The 21,440-nt window shown below is 43.2% G+C and overlaps 1 protein-coding gene across 5 annotated transcripts; it reads left to right on the top strand.

The window, feature by feature from the left end:
* The first annotated feature begins 2,167 nt into the window (after positions 1-2,167).
* insig2 (insulin induced gene 2) lies at positions 2,168-9,691 on the top strand. Of its 5 annotated transcripts, none has more exons than XM_061226549.1 (6): positions 2,168-2,189; positions 4,339-4,718; positions 7,835-7,959; positions 8,702-8,868; positions 9,195-9,294; positions 9,578-9,691. In XM_061226549.1, exons 2-6 carry the CDS (start codon positions 4,439-4,441, stop codon positions 9,617-9,619), a joined length of 714 nt encoding a protein of 237 aa, XP_061082533.1. In that variant the 5' UTR covers positions 2,168-2,189; positions 4,339-4,438; the 3' UTR covers positions 9,620-9,691. The 5 variants fall into 5 exon arrangements, with proteins under 5 accessions (XP_061082533.1, XP_061082530.1, XP_061082534.1 ...); XM_061226546.1 differs by lacking the exon at positions 2,168-2,189 and adding an exon at positions 2,240-2,456; XM_061226550.1 differs by lacking the exon at positions 2,168-2,189 and adding an exon at positions 2,240-2,456 and having other exon boundaries at positions 8,702-8,850.
* Positions 9,692-21,440: the final 11,749 nt, after the last annotated feature.

The raw sequence follows: 21,440 nt of genomic DNA on the forward strand, positions 1-21,440 counted from the left end.
TTTTATTATTGCTGCTCCTTTCAAGTTACTCGTGACTGTTCACTCAGCGTGTTTGATTTGCTCCGGCACATGGCCTAATAGGCTTATGTTATGGAAGTACAGGAATTTGAGTGGATTATGGAAATCCCCTTCTATGTTAACGCTTTATATTTACACGTATTAGACCCTTGTGTCATATTCACTGCCTCCTTGTTGGGATTACATGGTCATTGTGCTACACAGTTAGAGCACAAGTACGCTTTGTAAATGGCTCTATAAGTGCCTGAAAGAACTGTCCTGGTGTCTGATTGCTTGGGCACTGGCCACGTTAATGTTACTCTTACACGGAATGCTCAGCTTGTTTTGCTGGAAGATTTGAACCTCTAACTGAAATTGGTCTCCCTCCCATAGCACTGCATGTAAAAAATTGAAGTATTGTTAAAAGCCTGGTTGGAGCAGAATAAAAACAATGACTCATTCACAGATCCGGCATGGCAGATTTATCCCAAATTATGGTTGTTTTCATTGTTAGGACTGGTGGTTAGCTTAGTGTAATGTGAAAGACAATGCATTTTTCTTAAACAGACATCACTGCTTTGGCCATTGGTGAGATGTTTGCCATGAGTAAACCATGAGGAGCAGTAATCATTTATACACACAGTGGCAGCACACCCCCCACACATACACTTGTTCAATCAATATTGCTCAGCATGCTTTTAATTACAAAGGCTCCATCCCTGTAGTAGCCCAATAGCAAAATGCAATTAGCTAAAGTAATAATGAGATAACTGCCTTCTAATTAGTATCAACAGCACAACAATCACTTGTCGTTTGGAGTGATAGGGGTGGATGTATGTAACCTTGGTCATATAATCATTGAGGATACCGAGAGCTATGTGCAGAATCATGTCAAGTTTCCGTTCACAGCATGCAAGGATTTATGTGTAATTATTTCCACAAGTGTACAAAAAGGTATTTTGTTTGAGACACTATAGTATTTTATATTTTGAAAATGTAAAATATATTTCCCATAGGTCTAACTGCAAGTCTTTGCTTTAATTCACCTTGTTCTTTTTACCACACACGTGAAAATCCATAGAAATTTAAGCCATTGTTCTTTAGCCATTATTCCACAACCTGATTGAACAAAACTGATTGTTTACATACCAATAACCATTCTTCAGCACAGGCAGAAAACCTTCACTTCTTATTGTTATGTTATCTGTTAGAACTGGTTAATAAGGTTGCTGTAATACATTCTTCCCAAAAAATACATTAAGTAAACAGGGGGTTTCTGTTTTTATTTTTAGAATTATCAAAACAAGGACCCACAGACAACTCTTTTTCTGGTTGAGGATGCAACAATTAATACATACAACTGTATTAAGTTAAGTTAAGCACTGGTAGTTTTAAAAGAATAGCTAGGTATTTTCAGTGATGAATATGTCACATTGTGGATACGGAACAGCACATGCAGCATTAGGGAGGAAAATGGCATTTCCATGGCTGTCCCCGTTTAAATCCCATCCTTGGCATGAAACTTTAGCACACCACTGGATTAACGATGCGCTCAAAATCCACAATGCTAACTGGAACAGGATAGGGGTGCCAGTTGAGTGGACATGGAAAATCAGTGGGCAGATCCAAGTTCTGAATTAGGACAACTAAAATCATGACAGTTCACACTAAATGTAGTTTATGGCTTTATGAGAAATCAGTGGGCTCCATTTGTGAATTAGGACAACTGAAATCATGACAGGCCACGCTAAATGTAGTTTATAGCTCTTTGAGAAGCAAACTATTTGGGCTGACAGTAAACCAATTAATTGAGTATTCTGACATCAAATAACATATAGGCTAGCCCTAATGAAAAGGCTTAACATATTGTTCTACAAATAGCATTGATGTGTGTGTGCATTTATTTTTGACAAATCAGTTTAATTTGCAATTCATTATAAATACCTACCATCTGTTATGGCTGTCATGGATTTGTCCACTTTATACAACTGTTTTTAACCATTCAGCCATTCAGCCATAACACCATTCAAATAATCAACTTCCTTCCCCCATGAATCCTTAAGAACGATGAGAAGAACCTCCCTTCCAAGATCAACAGGCTGCGAGTATAATCAGTACATTGTAAATCACCTCATACCCATCGCTTTACCGCGTACTCGAGCTCTGCACTGGCTTGACTTCTGCGCTTGCGGGTTTGTACTAGGAAATTACGTCACAAAGATAGAATCTGATTGGACGATTAGCCCTCCAAGACCTGAATGAGAGAAACAGCAATATTCTCATCCCCAAAAAATACTTTCTAATTGTTGTTTAGAAATGTATCTGAATCTGACCATATAACTAAATTAGCTTGTTAAGTTTTTCTCTGCTTTTATGAGATCATGAGATTTATGAGTACCAGCTAATGCGTTTTTCTCTTAATTCGTGGAAAGAAAGCATTAATTCATTTCTGAAATAAGGTAAGCACAGTGGATGCTCACACAATGTAAGTCAAATCCAGCTAACGTTAGCTGGCTAAAAATACGAATAAACATCGCCTGCTAATATGATGTAGTGAACGGCTTAGTCTAGTTAGCTAGCTAGCGAGTATTTATTGCTGATTCGGATTGGTTTTGTTTGAATACAATCCAATTTAGCTAGCATCAACGATGACAATATGATGTGGCATCTGCCTAACACTTGACTAGGTTAGCATTTAATCTGGAAATGTCAACATTAATTGCAAGATCATTTGAACAGGCCTGTGATCATGTAGCTAGCTACGTTAGGTAGGCTACTTATCATTAGAGCTATACAAACGTTTATCCGAGATTAAAGAAGTGACAGCTGGCAGCACCACTTAGGTAAACAAATACAATTAGCAATAAATTGTATTGGATAATCAGCAAAGTGTATGCAGTTTCAACAGCCTAGCAAATGTGTCTTTGCAATCAATGTGTGCTAATTTTGAAAAAGTGAATGAGTGAGCGCTCTTGTAAAATCACTGTAGATTAGTGTGTTATTTTCAACATCGCTAACGTGTTAACTAGTTACTGTTAGTGATAATCAAGTGGAGCATTAGCTAATGTTTTAAAGTTTGAAAGCATGAACTTTACTGCTGAACAATTGAGCCAGCAGCCCTGAGACCACAAAATAACTTTAGTCAGCAATTTTCGCGCTGTGTTGGTAATATACCTGGATTATCTCGCATAAATAGGTTAACGTACACTCACAGAGACGCTCATGAGAGAATTGGCTTGTCTGCTAATAGCAGATAATGAAGTGTCACTGTCAGTAAAACATCAGACTCATGCAAAGCATGTAATATAACGTTTTGGTCGGGGGATTTACGATTTCTTGCTAACATTTCTGAATAACAAAACTAAATGACCACAAGCCTGTAATATTCACACTCAAAATAATCCATGTGACGTAATTCACCCGTCCATTTTAACGAGATTCTGAAATGAGTCTGCAACCGTTCTCCTTCCATACCCACTTTATTGCCAATCACTGACATATAAAAGGTTAAATGTGCTGTAGTCAGTGTAGAATTTGTATTTTGGAAGTGCAGCACACTATTAATCCACACATTTTGGAGGGAAAATGCTTTACGAGGTGTGAAATGGACAATTTCTCAGAGGCTTGTAATCCCGCAGCTGCCCTGGAGCAGGGAATCACGGTGATGAGGGAACTGCTTGTATGACATATTTGGGTTGTAACTCATCACCTCTCCGCACAAAACATAACGAGCAATGGTATGCATGCAGACGCAGGGCAGCTGGGAACGATTGTCCTGTTTTCTCCATTGTGCATGGAGGCTGCAATAGCATAGTATTCTTAAATCCGAACAAATCTCTTCACTGTTTGGGGCTGTGTTGGCATTTTGTTGCCTTAATTTTCTCGCATTTGTTCTAGCACTGGGGTGGGCCCTACACAACAGGCCCTCTTTTCATTTGATTTCTGTGTGTACACATACATTTTAGAGAGGGGATACTAATAACATCTTAAAAGAGTGTTTGTATGTGTTTTTTCCCCATCCATTTCTCATTGTGTTAGGATGGCCATTGAATGTGTCTAGGTTGTTACCATCCACTTGTTTTAGTTGTGCTAAGTGAGCGAAATCAGTCTGGAAGTACACTTCAAGGAGATAAGCACAGGAGATGCAAGGGCTGGGTTAAGTGAGGAGAAAAAAAAAAAAGAAGCCCCAGCCAACCAGATTCATTATCCCACATTTGCTGGCACCAGTCAGATTGCAGGAAGGCTATACATGTTAATGAAGTTGTCCATTTTAGTTTGAGTTGAGCGAGTGACAAATAGGCCTGTGCATTTAAGAGATTGATTTCTTATGTTTTATGTTAGGCTCCCTGCAATGTCTGATGACAGCCAGAACACCAGAGGCTAGCATCTCAATCGGGACCCCCCCATCACGCATGACACGAGCGTCCGCATTCTGGCGGCCATGGAGGATGCATCGAAGGTCAAAGGTCAGCAGGAGAAAGGTAACGAGGACAGCGATGAGTCCGACCCGAAGGCCCGGGGGCCATACATTGCGGTCGTCACCAACCGGACAGTGAACCTGGTCATCCGCGGAGTCATGCTGTTCTCAGTGGGAGTGTTCTTGGCCCTGGTGCTCAACCTGATGCAGGTCCAGAAGGGCATCACCCTGTTCCCGTCCGACATCATTGGGAGCATCTTCTCATCCGCCTGGTGGATGCCCCCCTGTTTCGGAACAGCCTCAGGTACTGCCGGACGCCCCTATGCAGTAGGTGTCAGGTGGGGAAGGTGGTCACCTGGGCATGTTTGGTGTGACATTCCAACTTTTAGAGCTAGTCTTACTTAGCTCTGCATGTGATGGACCATCCCAATAAAGCCTTTTCCCCGGGGACCCTTCTCAGGTATCTGTTTTTCTAAGGGTCGCAGGGGGAGCCCATCCCAGCATACATTGGGCAAAAGGCTTTTTCTAAGGATGAAGTTTAAATGAATAAATGTATTATTCATTTAAAGCCTCCTGTTGGATACTCCTTTCACGTGCGCAGTCCTGCGTGCCCCCTACAATCAAGTAAAGTCCTCAGCTGTGATATCAAGGGTATAATTAAAGCTTTAAGCCTTGTGGTTCAAGGCGAGGATTTATTTGCATTGATACAAAATGTTATTTTCTTTCCAGCTGAAATAATCTGGGAAGATGATTTAAAAATAACCATTTCCTGCTGTGATGAATGGGGAAGCCGTGCCACTCCGCAGTCTTCGAGCAGAGTTATTGCGTGGGTGGCATGGCTTATTTTCCTTGCTTTTCATTTGAATGATGGCCACAGACTTTTTTTCTGTTCTGTCCTTTTTTACGACCCCTGATACATTTACAGCAGAGGGGAGACAGGAGTAACAGTTACTGCTGAAAAAGACAGATCACACACACACACAGCGCTGCCTTCCGTAGCTGTTGCGCGGAGCGTTTCTTTGTGTGTGCGTCTCCATGCCGATGCCAAGTGTTCGTCTTGTTGCGTGACCTTAGAGAAAGAGAGGCCCGGGCTCACTCCAGTGGGGGCGAGGGGTCTGATCTGCTGGAAAGGCATTCCCAAAAAGCAGAGCACCTGCCAGGCAGGGACAGCTGGAGTCTGAGTCTTCAGCAGCCTGTTGCATCTGAGACAGCTCCTTTGTACCCCCACGGTCCCGCACCCTTCTCCCCCTGCCTTGGCTGCTCGTCCACCATTTTGCATGTAATGGTATTGTTACAGTCACAGATTTCTACACTTAGCTATGCCCTTGTTATGCGCTAATTTGAAAGACATTTAGTGTCTGTTTCCAGACTTTCTGCTACAGTTGTGGATGTGGAACTGTAGCTTTATTTTTTCGGTTGGGTTAAGTTTGGCTAGGAAGTGGTTTAGACCTGTTTTTCTCCTCATCTTGATTTATTGTTAACCACGGATAATGTCCTAGTATTATCTCCATTTTGGATCCTGAGTAACCGTGGGTTTCACTGTTTTCAGTCTGATGTAATGCCATTTGGCCACGCTGGATTTCACGCTGTGCCGTGTGTCAGCTGGCCTGCCATGCCTGTGAAACGGTTTGTCTTGCCGAAAGTGACAGCGCACGTCAGAGCATGACCTCCCACCGCCCAGCGGCCCACCGGGCCCTCTCTGCTGCATCCTGCGCCGTGCCAAAGCCCCGGGGCTCTCCCTGCCTCGCCCCTCTGCCTCGGCCTGGTCCTCAGCCGCGGGCATTACTGCCACTGCTGACCCTTTGCCAAAGGCCACACTACACACAACCAAATGAAGTGCTGCATTCAAACTGTATTATCCTTAACTTTTTTAATCAAATGATACACACATTCCATCATTTGCAAAGATCTTACTCACCACTAAAGTACATTAATGTACAGACGTGTTAAATTAATAATACAGAAATTAATAATGCTGAAAAGCTTTGCTTATCGGTTTGCTTATGTGTGACTGGCGTTAAAGCTCCTAGTTATGTATACGAATGTATTAGGTAGACGTGTACACCAGTTTGTTCATGCAAATATTTAATCAGCCAATGGCAGAAACTAAATTTTAAAAAGCATGCAGACGTGGTCAAGAGGTTCAGCTGTTGTTCAGACCGAATGTCAGAATGGGGAAGAAATGTGATCAAGTGACTTCGACTGTGGAATGGCTGTGGAGTGACTTTTACTGCGCTACACCAACAAACCCCCCCCCCCCCCCCCCCCCCCCCAGTGAGTCTACAGTACCTCCAACTGCTCTGAATGTACAGTACCTCACACTGCTGTCTGAGTCCACAGTACCTAACACTGCGCTCCGCCCGCACCTTACCTGTTCTTATTTTGTTTGTTTTTTTTCCCAGTTTGTGCAGGATATTGGCTCTTTGACATTGGCTCTTTAAATTATGCAAATCCAAGATTTGCTGTGGTCTGATAAGGCTTGCGGTAAGTGGATTAGGTTTAATTAGAGCAATAATTTGTCTCCGCTGAATTATCTCTCCATCCTGTCCCAGAGCATGGAAATCCAGGTCTCTCAAAGATAAACTCCTCTTCTGATTCCTGGCACAGGGGCTTTGTAAAGGTGGTTGCACAGCAATGATTGCCTTTTATGATGGATGTTGCACGCTGCATATTGAAGACAACAACAGCAGAAAGCCGCTGTACTGCGCTGCGGGCCTCATTGATATGCCGGCCGGTTTGTTACGGCCTGCCTTGCCCAATGAGAACGGCCGTCTGTGTCACTCTGCCCCTGTCCAGTCCACAGTCGCGCAGGCTGTAATAAAAGCATTACTGTCTCTCTCTGCTCAGTCAAGGCCATAATATGTGCAATGCTTAAGGCTCGCCGCTACAATTGTTGCGCTGGGCCTGCCTCTGTGTCGAGGTGAAGCTAGCCCAGGGTCGTTTTTACACGTCTGCAGTTGTGGTAATCGATTAATGGCTTAACCAGCTCTTTGCTTTACACTCTGCGGCTTGGGGCTGCGACTCCCGTGTTAATGTGTTCAGTGATGAATGTTCATTGACTGGGAATCTTGTGAATAAATGATATTCGCGTTGTTGCCCCACACACACACACACACACACACACACACACACACACACACACACACACACGCACACAGCTGAAATTGGTTTCAGTTGTGCTGTACTGCTACACAATGGGTCGGTGGTCAGCATGGCTTTGCTTCAGCTGTCGCGTGTGCCGTAAGCGCGATTGCTCGTTTCAATGGCTGCGGCCGGATGGCGTGCTGTCTTTCATCCACCACGCTGACGGGCGTGCCTCGACTGTTGCGATCGGGGGCCTCCGCAATGGGCGAGCCAGACACGGAGGCCCTGTTAATCCTCGTTCCTGTTGTCTGAATCCCCCCCCCCCCTCTGTCGCAGCCATGGTGGGCCTGCTGTACCCCTGCGTTGACAGCCGGCTGGGCGAGCCCCACCAGTTGAAGCGCGAGTGGTCCAGCGTGATGCGCTGCGTCGCCGTCTTCGTGGGCATCAACCACGCCAGCGCCGTATCCTTCCTGCGCCGGGGGGACCACCCCTGCACCCCTGCACCCCGCCTCACCACCACCCCAACACCCCTCCCCTCCAACACCCCACCACCCCTGCACCCCACCTCACCACCACCCCAACACCCCTCCCCTCCAACACCCCACCACCCCTGCTCGCTGCCGCCTTACCACCCCTGCACCCCACCTCACCACCACCCCAACACCCCTCCCCTCCAACACCCCAACACCCCTCCCCTCCAACACCCCACCACCCCTGCTCCCTGCCGCCTTACCACCCCGGGACTCTCTCTTCATGGGTCAAAGCTAAACAATAGGGGGACCCTAAGCTGGCTGGGGACTATTACACCACTTTTAATGTTTGTGTGGTTTTTATGATGTAAGTTTCACCGTTTCAGAAGTCAAATACACAGCTATATTCCCTGGTTTTCTTTAAATTAATTTATTAGGTTTTTGTAATTGATGGGAGGGGGTTTAATGCACTGCTGTCATATAGTCTGGAAAGTCATCACTTGACTTTGATTTACAAATAAATGCCAGTATTATTTTGTTTTGGTGTCAAACCATTTCTTTCCACATTCATTTTGGTGATCGATCACTTTAAGCATTTAAGGACAAATCTTGACTAAACCCAGGACTTTTAGAATGTAGTTTCCATTCTTTAAGTGTGTATATGTTCGGGAGGGCAGCCTGCTCTAGCCTGTGTCACGCTGAGTTGCCGTAGGCTCCTTACCCGGGTGTGCAGAAGGTGGACTTTGCGAACGGCGTGCAGCTGTCCCTGACGCTGGCCGCCCTGGCGGTGGGGCTGTGGTGGACGTTCGACCGCTCCCGCAGCGGACTGGGGCTGGGCGTCAGCATCGCCCTCCTCGCCTCCCTCACCACACAGCTGCTGGGGTACAGCGGAGTGTTCCAGTACGCACCTCAGATCTCTGCCACAACCCGACCGCAAGCAAAGGCATCTAACTGTCAGCTGGCTAAATAATGCACCGCTAAAGATAGATCAATGGCCGGATTATCGTTTCCAGCAGTAACCCCAAAGCATACTTTGACATGTCTGTAATACCCAACATTTTTGCTAATTCCTAACCTTGTACGAAGGTTTAGAATCCAGCCATTGTGTACGGTTCATTAATGTATTTGTCATGAAGCTTGTGAACTTTTGATCTATCCACACAGCCACATGCACACATGGTTTCTGCCCTTCCATTCCTGTTCATTTATATATGTTTTATTTTAAGGTACGCTTCTCCAGATTCCCTCTACATACGCTCCTGGCTACCCTGCATCTTCTTCGCTGGAGCCATAACCATGGGAAACATAGGACGTCAGCTTGCAATGGTATGGGGGTCAACATGCGGGACAATAATGAAAAAAAAAAAAATCATAAATCACACCAGCATAAATTAATAATTTAATTAATTAGAGCTTAGACTGAATGAGATTGAGTGTGGAAGTGGTTTAGCATGAGTAGACACGCAATATGTTTTGGGATCTTGCACCCATGGGCTCTTTACCGGGAACAAAAAAGGCCCTGTCTGTTGTTTTAACATCAAATTCAAAAGTTATTTTTAGTGTTTGTTACTAATTGTGTACAAACTTCTTTGTCTTCCTCTTTCTCCAGTATGAATGCAAAGTTGTTCAGGAGAAGACTCATCAAGACTAATGAAGCTGGCAACATCAATCTCTAATTTCATCTTTGACTGGGTATATGCCCAATTGAAAACGGGTGTATGTAGAAACAACAGTGCAATCTGTGATTGCAAGTTTACAATGTAAAATGATCTGAGAGCATACAGGGTACTGGATCAAAAGCATTCTGCCACTTTTGCCTGCTTGTTGCCAAACAGACAGACTTTCACAAGACACTGATTCATCTGCAGTTGTGCACAACAAATACTGTAGCTTAGAGAGGTTGAGTTGTGCCCTCTGTTGGAAGGATATACTTGTCATATAGGATATGTGCTTGCTATATAATACTCTGTTTAGCCTCACAGGTCTTCATTTGATGAATGTATGAGAATTATTTCCTTTGCAGTGTGAAACGGGTCATTTTCTGTGTTAGGCCAGATGGTGTTCCACCTGGTACAATAACAAGCCTGTTTATGTTATACCCAAAAGGATTTGATTTATTGGATTTCTGCTCTTTCAAGGCTTCTAGTCATAATAATTTCTCAGCAAAAACAAAGCATCAAGTACGAAAATATTTAATATTACTTACTGATATTTCATTGCAGTACACACATCAAATTCAGAAGTTATTTTTCGTGTTTGTTACTAATTGTGTACAAACTTCTTTGTCTTCCTCTTTCTCCAGTATGAATGCAAAGTTGTTCAGGAGAAGACTCGTCAAGACTCTCTCCAGTTACTGTTAATAGTGTGTATAATAATGATTATAATAATATCCCATGTGAATTGTACAGGCAGTTTTAAGCTCAGTTCTCTGTAGCTCTGCTCCACGCTGCTCAGACCACTCTTATCAGGGGGTCTCGTCACCAGGGATACGGAAGAAGGCGGGGCTTCATTTGCGGAGGTGTGCAGCCCGTCACGTCAAAGTGAAAGGAACTCATTTGACTTAATTAGCTCATTATCTCATCGTTTTAACATGTTCCACTTTTCTTAATAATGAGGTCAATCGGTAGAGGGGAATAACATTTAAAGAAAACGCCCTTGCATATTTTAAAAAAGGACAGTGTTTTTATATAGAACTTGAATAATAATTTAGCCCCTGCATGTTAGTGTCTCAAGCAAACGAACACTTTTTTCGTAAAACACAAACAGTGTAGAAAAGAAATCCCTCGAGCCATGTGTCAGCTCGCAATTCGAGCTGTTTGTGACTGGACCAGTGAGGGGTTTTATCAATAAGGGAACTTTGAAATCCTTCTTATGAATCCATGATGCTTCAGTAGGGATGGAGACTTTCGGTGGTTGGTTTTTGTCATGTTTTTCTCCAATAAGAGAAAGTATTTTGCATAAATGAAAGTCTTAATTTAGGTGTCACGGTGTTAATATAAGGTTTGGGATGAAATTGTTAAAATGGAAAATGACAGGGAAACAGCTACACCCCCTTTTGTATGATACCCCTGCACCTGTTTCTGCTCACACATGAAATGGGCCTGTTTGTGATTTTAAGCAGTTTAAAAGCATTTCAGTAATATGTAACATGACCCAAAGACCACTGAAATAGACTAATAATAAACTAATAAAAAAATGTCCGAAATTTGACCGGTTGGATTTCCTTTTTCTTCTTAAATGGCCAATCCGAAGCAGTACATCAGTCAGACGGGCAGCTCTTCGTCCCAGTTAAAATCACTGACGACTCCCTAGACGTGCCTACGGGGGAATCGAGTGCATGTGAGTCAGCATGTACTACGCTGCTACGATGTCTGCCGTCCTAATGCAGATTAATGTTACCTGCCTCCTCCTGGCTGCTCGTGTGCTACGAGTAATTAAGATTAATAATCCGGCTTCAGACTGCTTTTGTGTGAGGGGTGTCGTAACCAACCCCCCCCCCCCCCCTTTCCCAGCGCAATCAAAGGGGCAAGTTTGAAGGAGAATGTTTTCGGTCTCCCTTTATCATATTGTTCTGCGTTTAATTGTTATCATTAACATAGACCAGGGCCGCTAAGCACTTCATTATTAATGAATTAATTAATCTCTCTATTCAGGCCTGATCTGACATGCAATTATCTTATCGTGGTAAATTAGGGTCATGCGGCAAGTTTTGAGAGGACGTAACTGCCTGCCTCTCGGGAGTCTTTTAGATATGGTACAACAGAGGTTGTCAACCTTTTGTGAGCCGGAACACCTACACAGACAGATCGGGAGAGAGGCTGCTCTCCAGGAAAGGGGGGGGGGGGGGGGACCATTGTTGTTAAATGCTGTTGCTTCATGTAGATGAATACCTATATTGTATTAATAAAAGGGGCACCCTAGAGAGCATTGTCTTTCTGACAGTAAACTCCAATGAAAGTTACACTTGCCACTGTGTGTGTAATGGACAGAACATCTCATCATAATTACACTGTCTTGGACCCCATGTTAAAAACATCCATATTATACAATGTCTTCATAAAATGATACCACACCATACCATACCAGAAGGCTTATTTCATGCAGTTCTGTTCTGTAAAGAAAAATATACTAGTTGCTTTGAGGTTGTAGCATACAATACTACACCTTAAGACTTGGCTGTTGGCCACAAAAATAACACAAGGTGTTTTTGTCAGTGTGGTACAGCAATATTTGAGCAGATACACAACAGTGCTACTGTACATCAGAATAGCATATCTAAGCTTACAGTATTGGCCTATTATTCTGGTATTATTCTGAACAGGAAGCCTTGGTAAAATCAGTATAGAGCACATTATGTTTAGTCCTATTCGAGTATGGTTAATTACCTAGGGTTTTTTTCAAGTCAGCGCAGATACAAACATGAACTGTAGTTGTAAATCTATTGTGTGTGTGCATGTGAGTATGTGTGTCAGTACATACGGTCTCTTTAGTGTTATGGTCTTTCATTCTCATTAAAGCAGTCTGACCCACAACGTTAAGAATCTTACTCATGTATGCATTAAACTGATGAGCAATTTCCCCTCCTGCTGTGTTTCAGTGTGTGTGTGTGTGAGGGTGTGTTTGCATGCGTGGGTGTGTGTGTATGAGTGTGTGTGTGCGTGTGTGTGTGTGTGTGTTAGGATGCATTTGCATCTGCTTAAATCATGAAGCTGGCTGACGACCGCAATCCAGCCCGCAGCTAATGGGTAATTTAGCATGGGTGTTTCAGGAAACGGCAAGGACACGGAGGAGTGATTATCTCCAGAGAAACGCCCTCTAATATTAACAGGTAAAAGATCTGACACACAAGCTGAGCAGGCTGAAGCACAAACGTCAGAGTTCACAAACGCATTGCTGAAATGTATTTTGTCGATACGGGGTTTGAAAGTGTACACACACTGGTTTGTACTGAGTTATATTGTGAGTGACAGTACAGCAATTAATAGATTTTTGTCCATAAATGCAACTCTTGCAGACATTATGACCTGCGAGGTTATAAGGCCACAGCACCACAGTTACCAGGTGTGAAGAATTGTATGAAATTGCAACGCTGGTACCACAAAAAAAAACCTTTTTTTAAAAAGACAGTATGTTGCTGATATGATGTCATCATTAATTTTGGCAGTTAAATGGCGGAGGGTGTAAACAATACGCACAAAGCCTTTGTTGATGAGGGGTGGGGCCAGCGGGTGAGTGTGTGTGCGTGTGGGAAGGGGGGGGGGGGGGTAATTACAGGAGCATCTCCAAATGAGGCAGCTTTTCCATTAATTAAACATCAGTGTCAAACGAGGCAGCAGGGCAGGAGGGTGGCTGTGTGAGTGTGCTGGCCTGCTCGGGGGGTGCTGTGCGCACACGAGAGGGTAAACAAATCCATTTTTAATAAAGGTTGTACCTAATAATCCTCCCGCCGGCAGGTGAGGCCCGGCATATGGGCAGACCGGCGGAGGGCTGCTGAAGGGTGACGGCTCCAGCAGCTGTTTGCTGTACTGGAGCCAGCGAGCGGGCGCACTGTATGTTTGAGCCTGGGTCCAACTGTGTGTGTGTGTGTGTGTGTGTGTGTGTGTGAGGGAGTGTGTGTGTGAGGGAGTGTGTGCGTGTTTGTGTGTGTGTGTGCGTATGTGTGTGTGTGTGTGTGTGTGTGTGTGAGGGAGTGTGTGTGCGTGGGAGTGTGTGTGTGTGAGTATGTGTGTGCGTGTGTGTGTGAGTATATGTGTGTGTGTGTGTGTGTGTGTGAGGGAGTGTATGTGTGTGTGTGCGTATGTATGTGTGTGTGTGTGTGAGGGAGTGTGTGTGCGTGTTTGTGTGGGTGTGTGTGTTTGTGTATGTGTGTGTGAGTATATGTGTGTGTGTGTGTGTGTGTGTGAGGGAGTGGGTGTGTGTGTTTGTGTGGGTGTGTGTGAGGGGGTCTGTGCATGCATGTGTGTGTGTTTGTGTGTGTGAGTATGTGTGCGTGTGCTTGGGTGTGTGTGTGAGAGGGGGTGTGTGCGTATGCGCGCATGTGTGCATGTGTGCGTGAGAGGGCGTGTGTGTGTGTATGTGCACGTGTGTGTGCGTGCATGTGTGTGTGCGTGGTTGTGTGTGCGTGTGTGTGTATGTGCACGTGTGTGTGTGTGTGAGTGTGTGTGAGAGGGGGTGTTTGTGTGTGTGTGTGTGTGTGAGTGGTTGTGTGTGCGTGTGTGTGTGTGTGTGCATGTGTGTATGTGTGAGTGGTTGTGTGTGTGTGTGTGTGTGTGTGTGCATGTGTGTGTGCGTGGTTGTGTGTGCGTGTGTGTGTGCGCACGTGTGTGTGTATGTGCACGTGTGTGTGTGTGTGAGTGTGTGAGAGGGGGTGTGTGTGTTTGTGTGTGTGTGTGTGTGAGTGGTTGTGTGTGCACGTGTGTGTGCATGTGTGTATGTGTGAGTGTGTGTGCATGTGTGTGTGTGTGTGTGTGTGTGTGTGTGAGTGGTTGTGTGTGTGTGTGTGTGCGCACGTGTGTGTGCATGTGTGCGCGTGCGTGTGTGTGAGAGAGGGGGTGTTTGTGATGGAGGCGGGGACAGCAGGGGCCGTCCTTGGAGCCAAACGACGAGTGATAAAGCACACTCAGTTCTGTGCAAGAAATTGTTTCCTGGTCCCCTCTGTCCTGCCACCACTCAGCCCCCTCAACCCTCCATCTCCCCCTCCCTCTCCCCCTCCTGCCCCACGTCCCTACCAACACCACCCCTTCCTTTTTTACACAATCACCCCCACCCCCCCATAACCGAGATGATGCGATATTTTTCAAAACGGCTTATGACAAACCTTCCAATTATCTCTGGATATTGGTCCCGCGAGGGAGAAGGAGGTAAAAAGTCAAAGTAAAACAGCGCCTTTGCAAATAGGAGCTGCATATTGCTGTTGCGAGCAGCTATGTGATCAATGACCTTCTTTTGTTATACTTTTTGGCCCCATTTCCACCTTTCATTCTGCAAGAAGCATAAGGATAAAATGGTGAATAAAAACATCCTAATAGGACACAGAGGGTTAAGCACACCATTTCTGAGGGAATAGGCAAATCTATTCACATAGGTCGCTTCACACTGTGTGCATATGTCATGCGGTGAGTAGCCCCGGAAGCATGTTTGTCCTACCTCTAAGGGATTTTCACACTCCGTGGGACACAAAATCTCTATAAAGTGACTTACTGAAAAGGGAGAAAATTGGAAGCAGTGGTCTTCCCTCGGTTCTCCCCGTTCCCCCATTCTGCCTCCTCTGAACTGTGAAGAATGATCCTGAAAATGAAATCAGGGGAGAACTCGACAGAATCCTGTTTAATGGTGTGACAAAATGAATCACAGCTCTTAAAGGCATCCATCACGACTAAAAGGTGACCACAAATGATCTGCGAACCACTATATATTGATTACTCATGTACTACAAGTGTCGGATTTAATGTTCGAACAGCGCAAAAAGGCGGCCGAGACAGCTGGCGCTTTAACTCTTCTTTGATAGATTTTAATGGTGAAATATTGATTTCTGTCTGGCCAAGGTCTGTCGGTAGGGGCCAAAGTCATTTGTTGGGTAATGCCGGACACCCAGTTTGCGACTCACAATCAATCATTCTGGCACCGCTCACTGGGAAAAAAATCCGTGCTACACCTTGGACCTGAACACAATTTCATCGTGCAATGCGTTAACGAAACTTAGATGAAACACTCCGACGAAGAAAGGTGAGGGGAAAATATGAATGCTAAGACGTGTTTATTGAGTGGGGACGCTTGGCAAATCGTAACTGACGCGAAATAGTCTCCGAGAGCCATGGAGAGAAAATGAGCATCTTCGTAAAAGGGTCTATATTTTATTTACACATCCGTCGGGAGACTGGAAGCCCAGGTAATCTGTTGTGTTACAACTCAGTGCTCGTTCTCTCCACCCAGAGAGATAACAGAGAGGGGGCTAATGGGAACCCATCAATCACAATCAGTTTCCAATTCCGCTGGTGTCTTCCCACTCCCCGCTACTGTTAAAGCTCCCTAATAGCGGTGATAACATAGTTCTATGGCTCCGATAGTGCTTCGCCCCTCGGAGGGTCACATTCCTGCGTAGATTGAGCGGGTGCGAAGTCAGCATCTCTTTTCCGCAAGAAAATGAATATGGGTGAGACTTGACAAGTCTCCGACAACGTCCCCACGAAATAATAAAATATTCCGCCAGATTCTTGAGAGACCTAGCCGGTTGTCAGAACACAGAGTACACAGATGCGCGAGGGATAATGGCTGGCTTGATTTTGATTATCTTGCTTACCTAATGATTTTTGCTCCAGTGCCCAGCTCAATCGCGCTCATTGGGAAAGCGTCCTATTAGTATGTCAAGGCGGCACCGAATCGTTATCTAGGATAGGGGCCCTCAGCTATACCCAGCGCACGCTAGCGGCTACCCAGCCCCGCTAAAAAACCTCCCCGTGAGAGAGTCCTAAGCGGTGAAATAGATTCAATGTGGCTTGCGGTGTAACGCCGTAATTAAAATGCCAAGTTTTTAAACACACCTCGGACGTGTTCTAATCAGACCCATACACCTGTGCGGAGTGCAAGTATATTTGGCCCAGCCAGTACCGATTAAAGAGATAAATAAATCGGAATTGAATTTCAGGTCGGAGTTGTTCTGTAGAACGAGATGGGGGGGGGGTGTTGCATTGCGGAAAAACGGGTCGGGCTTAAAATTTAAATTAAATAACTATAGATGTGTTGGCCAGGACAGTATCCAAAGTAATGCTGGTGCCCGAATTGCAAACTCCCACAACTTCTTTTTAGGGCATAGTGTAGACTTGGCTAATTATGTGTTTACTGGTGTTGGTGTGGTTGCGCGCGCACGATTTGTATGAGGCGTCGAATTGAACAGGACTATCTCAAAGACAATTTAATATTTTGTATTTTTACAGTAGTGCTCCATTACCGCCTTATAATGTCAGAAACAAGGGCTCGATTTGCTTTGTATCTATATCGCCAGAAGGTGGCACAAAGTCACTGGGTTATGGAAACCCGTAAGTATCTAACAACAATCTACTCAACACACAAGAGATTACTAAACATCATGCATCTATACACGTATTTCCAGCACAATTAGATAGAATTGTCTTATGTGATTCTAAGTAAGACAAACCAAAAATAATTATTATCCATCCACACTACATTGTGTTTATGTAATATTTTATAATGATAATATAATAATAATAATAATAATAATAATAATAATAATAATAATAATAATAATAATAATCATCATCATCATCACCAATAATAATAATAATAATAATAATAATAATAATAATAATAATAATAATAATAATTGTTATTATTATTACATTTCTATTATTAATACATATTATTATTATTGTTGGCTCGGGGCTGGCATTGCTCAGCAGGTAAGAGCAGTCATCTGGCAGTCGGAGGGTTGCTGGTTCGATCCCGCCCTGGGTCTGTCAAAGTGTCCCTGAGCAAGACACCTAACACCCAAAAGCTCCTGACAAGCTGGTTGGTGCCTTACATGGCAGCCAATCACCGTTGGTGTGTGAGTGTGTGTGAATGGGTGAATGAGAAGCATTAATTGTACAGCACTTTGGATACAGGCCATTTATAATAATAATAATAATAATAATAATAATAATAATAATAACAATAAGTATAATGAATCAGTTGTACAGAGCTTTGGATAAAGGTGTTATATAAATACAGGCTATTTATAATAACAACAATAATAATAAACAGTGGTCGTAGCCTTCAATAAATAATAAGGAAATATTACAATTTACCTAACATTCCACGATTCCTGATTACCTGATGCCTGATGCCTCTAAATGTCCTCAGTGTATGACCCTGGCTCCTATCTGACTGTGTTATTTACAATCATATATATATATATATATCATATATATATCATATCATATTATATCATATTCAGAAATTGTCATAAAACATCATATTTTAGAACCATGAGCATATAGGCTATTAGTATTTTCATGAACGTAGTAAACCAATCAACTGAAGTTTTATTAATGTAGGCCTACGGAACACAGCTGTTTGAAAAGAACAGAACAATTTGTGCTTTCATCTTTTCTTGTGTAAAACTCTTTTTGATTATAAATAATGTATCTGGAAATTAACATGATAGTGATTATTTTATGACTATAGTTCTAGTTATTGTCTTTGACGTTTATTATTAGTACTACAATGTGGTCCCGATTGGCTTTGACATGCAGAATAAATAATGGTTTATTTTATGTTCCTTCAATTTAAAAGTTGCTGTAGTTTTCTGTGGTTTATTATTATTATTATTATTATTATTATTATTATTATTATTATTATTATTATTATTATTATTATTATCTCTACTATTGCTTGGGGATAGAGGGTTGCACTGTGGTATGTTTATAGCAATAGTAGAAATGTAATAGTTGTATGTATAAATGTATGTCTATCCTTCATATCAAAAGTATTGTTGTTGTTCATTGAACACTGAGTTATAAACAGCAATAGCAGGATAATATTTCAAAATGTCAATGTTAATGGTTAACATGTAGAAACATATTGTGCAACATTTAGCCATTTTATAGGACATAGTTATAATGTATTATTGTATACCTTTTATAACAGTGTATTGCAGATATTACTGAAACAGCCCCTCCTAATCTTGATGCAACTGGCTCACTAAACAGCTACTAAGGTTTCCCGCTGTGATTTACTGGAAGCCTAACCCTGACATCACTAATGTTGAGGTTCACAGTTCTCTGGCCGTTAATACAGGAACTAGCACAATACACCAGCCCAGTTCAAGCAAACGTTCCTGTTTGCCAATAGATGCTGTCTTGTTGTCAGCGTGTTATTTTCACCCTATGTTCTGTGCTGAGTGACCAGTCCAGCAAAGTTTCCAGAGCAAAGACGCAAATGTAGCGTAATCGCAGATGACATGGTAAAACAGTCTTTAAGCTGACATGGAGGTCCTGGCTATTACCTGACCCACCCCTGTCGTTTTCCTTTCATGGCAGATTGTACCAAAAAAAAGTTGAATTCCTTTTGTTATTGGCAAGGGAAGCACATTGCGATGTGAGAAATATGGCACCAAGCAAATGTTTCCACTCCGTCAGTCTCCATATCCTTCATTTAAAATAAGTGCTAGACATGTTAAATATATCACGTATGGTATGGAATAACATTAATTCAATAAAGGTGTATATGGTTAACAAAAATGTTATTTGACCCTCTTGATGAAAAAAAAAAAAACTAAAACACAAATGAGGTCCATCACAATGTATCAAACACATTATCTGACCTTGATTTGTGACTGATGAATTCAGATGTTACCATCTTATATTACACCAGTGTGCCATGCACAGTAGTCAAATTCAACACCAAAACAACTGAAGAGAAAGAAGAGAATGGCCGGTTCTCATGTTGGGAGGGCCAGCATGTTGTCTGGTGTGCACGCTCCACTTCCTGTGGAGGATCAGGTAGAGGTTAAGGAGCAGCAGGGCCGGAATAATGGCCGACTTCCTCTTCGTTTTGTCGCCTTTTGTGCTTGCCGCATTGGCAGTGAGAACCTGCCAATCAAGGCTTTTTTCACTTGTGGCAAATCACCGTGTCGTCACAGCAACAGGACAATAACAGTGGTATCTGAGCTTTAGTCTTAAGGGAGGCTGAGGGTGGGAGGGGCTCTTAATAGGATTGGCTGAGGTCATTATACCAGCAATGGTGACATAGTGGTGCAGCACGACCTACAGACTGCAAAAGAATCACAGCAATTGGTATCAACGGACCCCCTCTCCCAAAAAAACAACAACAACAACTACTACATGGAAACTAAAAAGGGGTTATCACTGAGGAGAAGCACAGTGTTTTTCCTTTTCAGTAGTTCAGTAGTTGAGAAAGTGACCTTTTCAACAAATATCTCAAAAGTCTACAATTTTTTTTTTTTTTACTTTTCTTGACCTGCAGAGAACAGTTATGCATTTTTTTTTATTCTCTTTGACCTATACAACCAAAGGCCTCTCTCTCTCCCTCTCCCTCTCTCTCTGTCTCTAAAAAATATAACAAAGTTCAGGATCATATGTTGAATACTATCAAAATCCATCAACCATACATATGCGATAGTCAAAGTATTGTGTACTTTACAGTCAAGTAAGTATAAAAGTAAAAATGGAAGAAGCTATAATTGATGGGTGTGGTGCATTCTTATATGCCCAAGCTAATACATATATAGTTATTCATTACTCTTTGCAAGTTTGCCATATAAGAAGAAATGTGGAAAGAAATGTACGTCCGGTTGCCAAATCGAATACAAATGTAACCAGAAAATGTGCTGATGTGTTGCTTCAGAGGGCTGACACAGGCAGAGGGATTGCCTGTGTTCACGGTGGCATTTAAAAATGAAACAGTGCTGATGGCATCTGAAGGCCGGCCAGGTTAGGGCGCGGGGCCCACACCCCAACGCGGGGCCCAAAGTTTCCCCGGCTTCCCACTCTTCCCTCCGCAGAAGTGGCGTGGCACATCAAAGTGAAGACTTTGTTTGGGAGGAACAATGCTCGCAGTCACACTTGAGGGGCTGCGTATCGCCGCGCGTTTGCTCCCCGGAATCCCCCACAGACGCCCAAATCTCCAGATTATCAAAGCGGCAGATGCTGTGGGGCCCGAGGAGAGAAACAATGCCTCCGCAGCCTACCTTTAGTCTGGGAATTTAACCACGGAAAGACAAAAGACTGAAAAATCTCATAAAAATGACCAGCGACACGCTGACATGTTTTCCGGATAGAGATGAAGAGAAAAATGCACAGAGAGGAGAGGAGGCCTTTGGCCGTTTTTCGGACTATTCAACATAGCAAACACTGTTTACAAGCACTATTATTAGTTGATTAATTGCAATAGTATTGCTTAGTTGAGTAGGCAGTGTGATAAATTGTTTATTGATTGCACCGGGGAAATCTTTTACGATGGTTCTTTTTATTATTTAAAATAATAAAAACATTTGAAATGTTATCAATATGTGTCCTTCCTGATGAACAAAATTTGAAATTTATCTTTATATTTGGCCTGAATGATCAACCGTATTCTCTATGAATTTCACCAGGTAAATATAAATGTATGAAGTTGTATGTGGGGCGATATCTACCCGTGGGTTTAAATCCGTGCTCGAGATCACCCGTGACCAACATCGAAAGTATGTGTCGACTGCATCTACAGATGATGGAGAGAAATTGGAAGACTGACGACAATGAATTTATTTTGCATTGAGAGAAAGAGGTTTCTGTAGGAGAGCATATGGGATTGTCATCACAGAGTGATTTGCAGATTTGGCATTCCCATAACCTCTGCAATGTTTCAGTCATGGAGGTCTAACAGACAGGGCCTTCTCTCAGATACATAAAACATGCGCGCGCGAGCACACACACACACACACACACACACACAAACGCACACACACACACTCA

Source organism: Conger conger, chromosome 17 (assembly GCF_963514075.1).
Source record: "Conger conger chromosome 17, fConCon1.1, whole genome shotgun sequence".
Lineage (NCBI taxonomy): Eukaryota > Metazoa > Chordata > Actinopteri > Anguilliformes > Congridae > Conger > Conger conger.

Bases quoted from the DNA above. Each gene is read 5' to 3' on its own strand.
- insig2 (XM_061226549.1), top strand. From the start codon at position 4,439: ATGGAGGATGCATCGAAGGTCAAAGGTCAGCAGGAGAAAGGTAACGAG. The intron at 4,719-7,834 runs GTACTGCCGGAC...CCTCTGTCGCAG, and splicing joins CTGTTTCGGAACAGCCTCAG to CCATGGTGGGCCTGCTGTAC. The intron at 9,295-9,577 runs GTATGGGGGTCA...CTCTTTCTCCAG, and splicing joins TAGGACGTCAGCTTGCAATG to TATGAATGCAAAGTTGTTCA.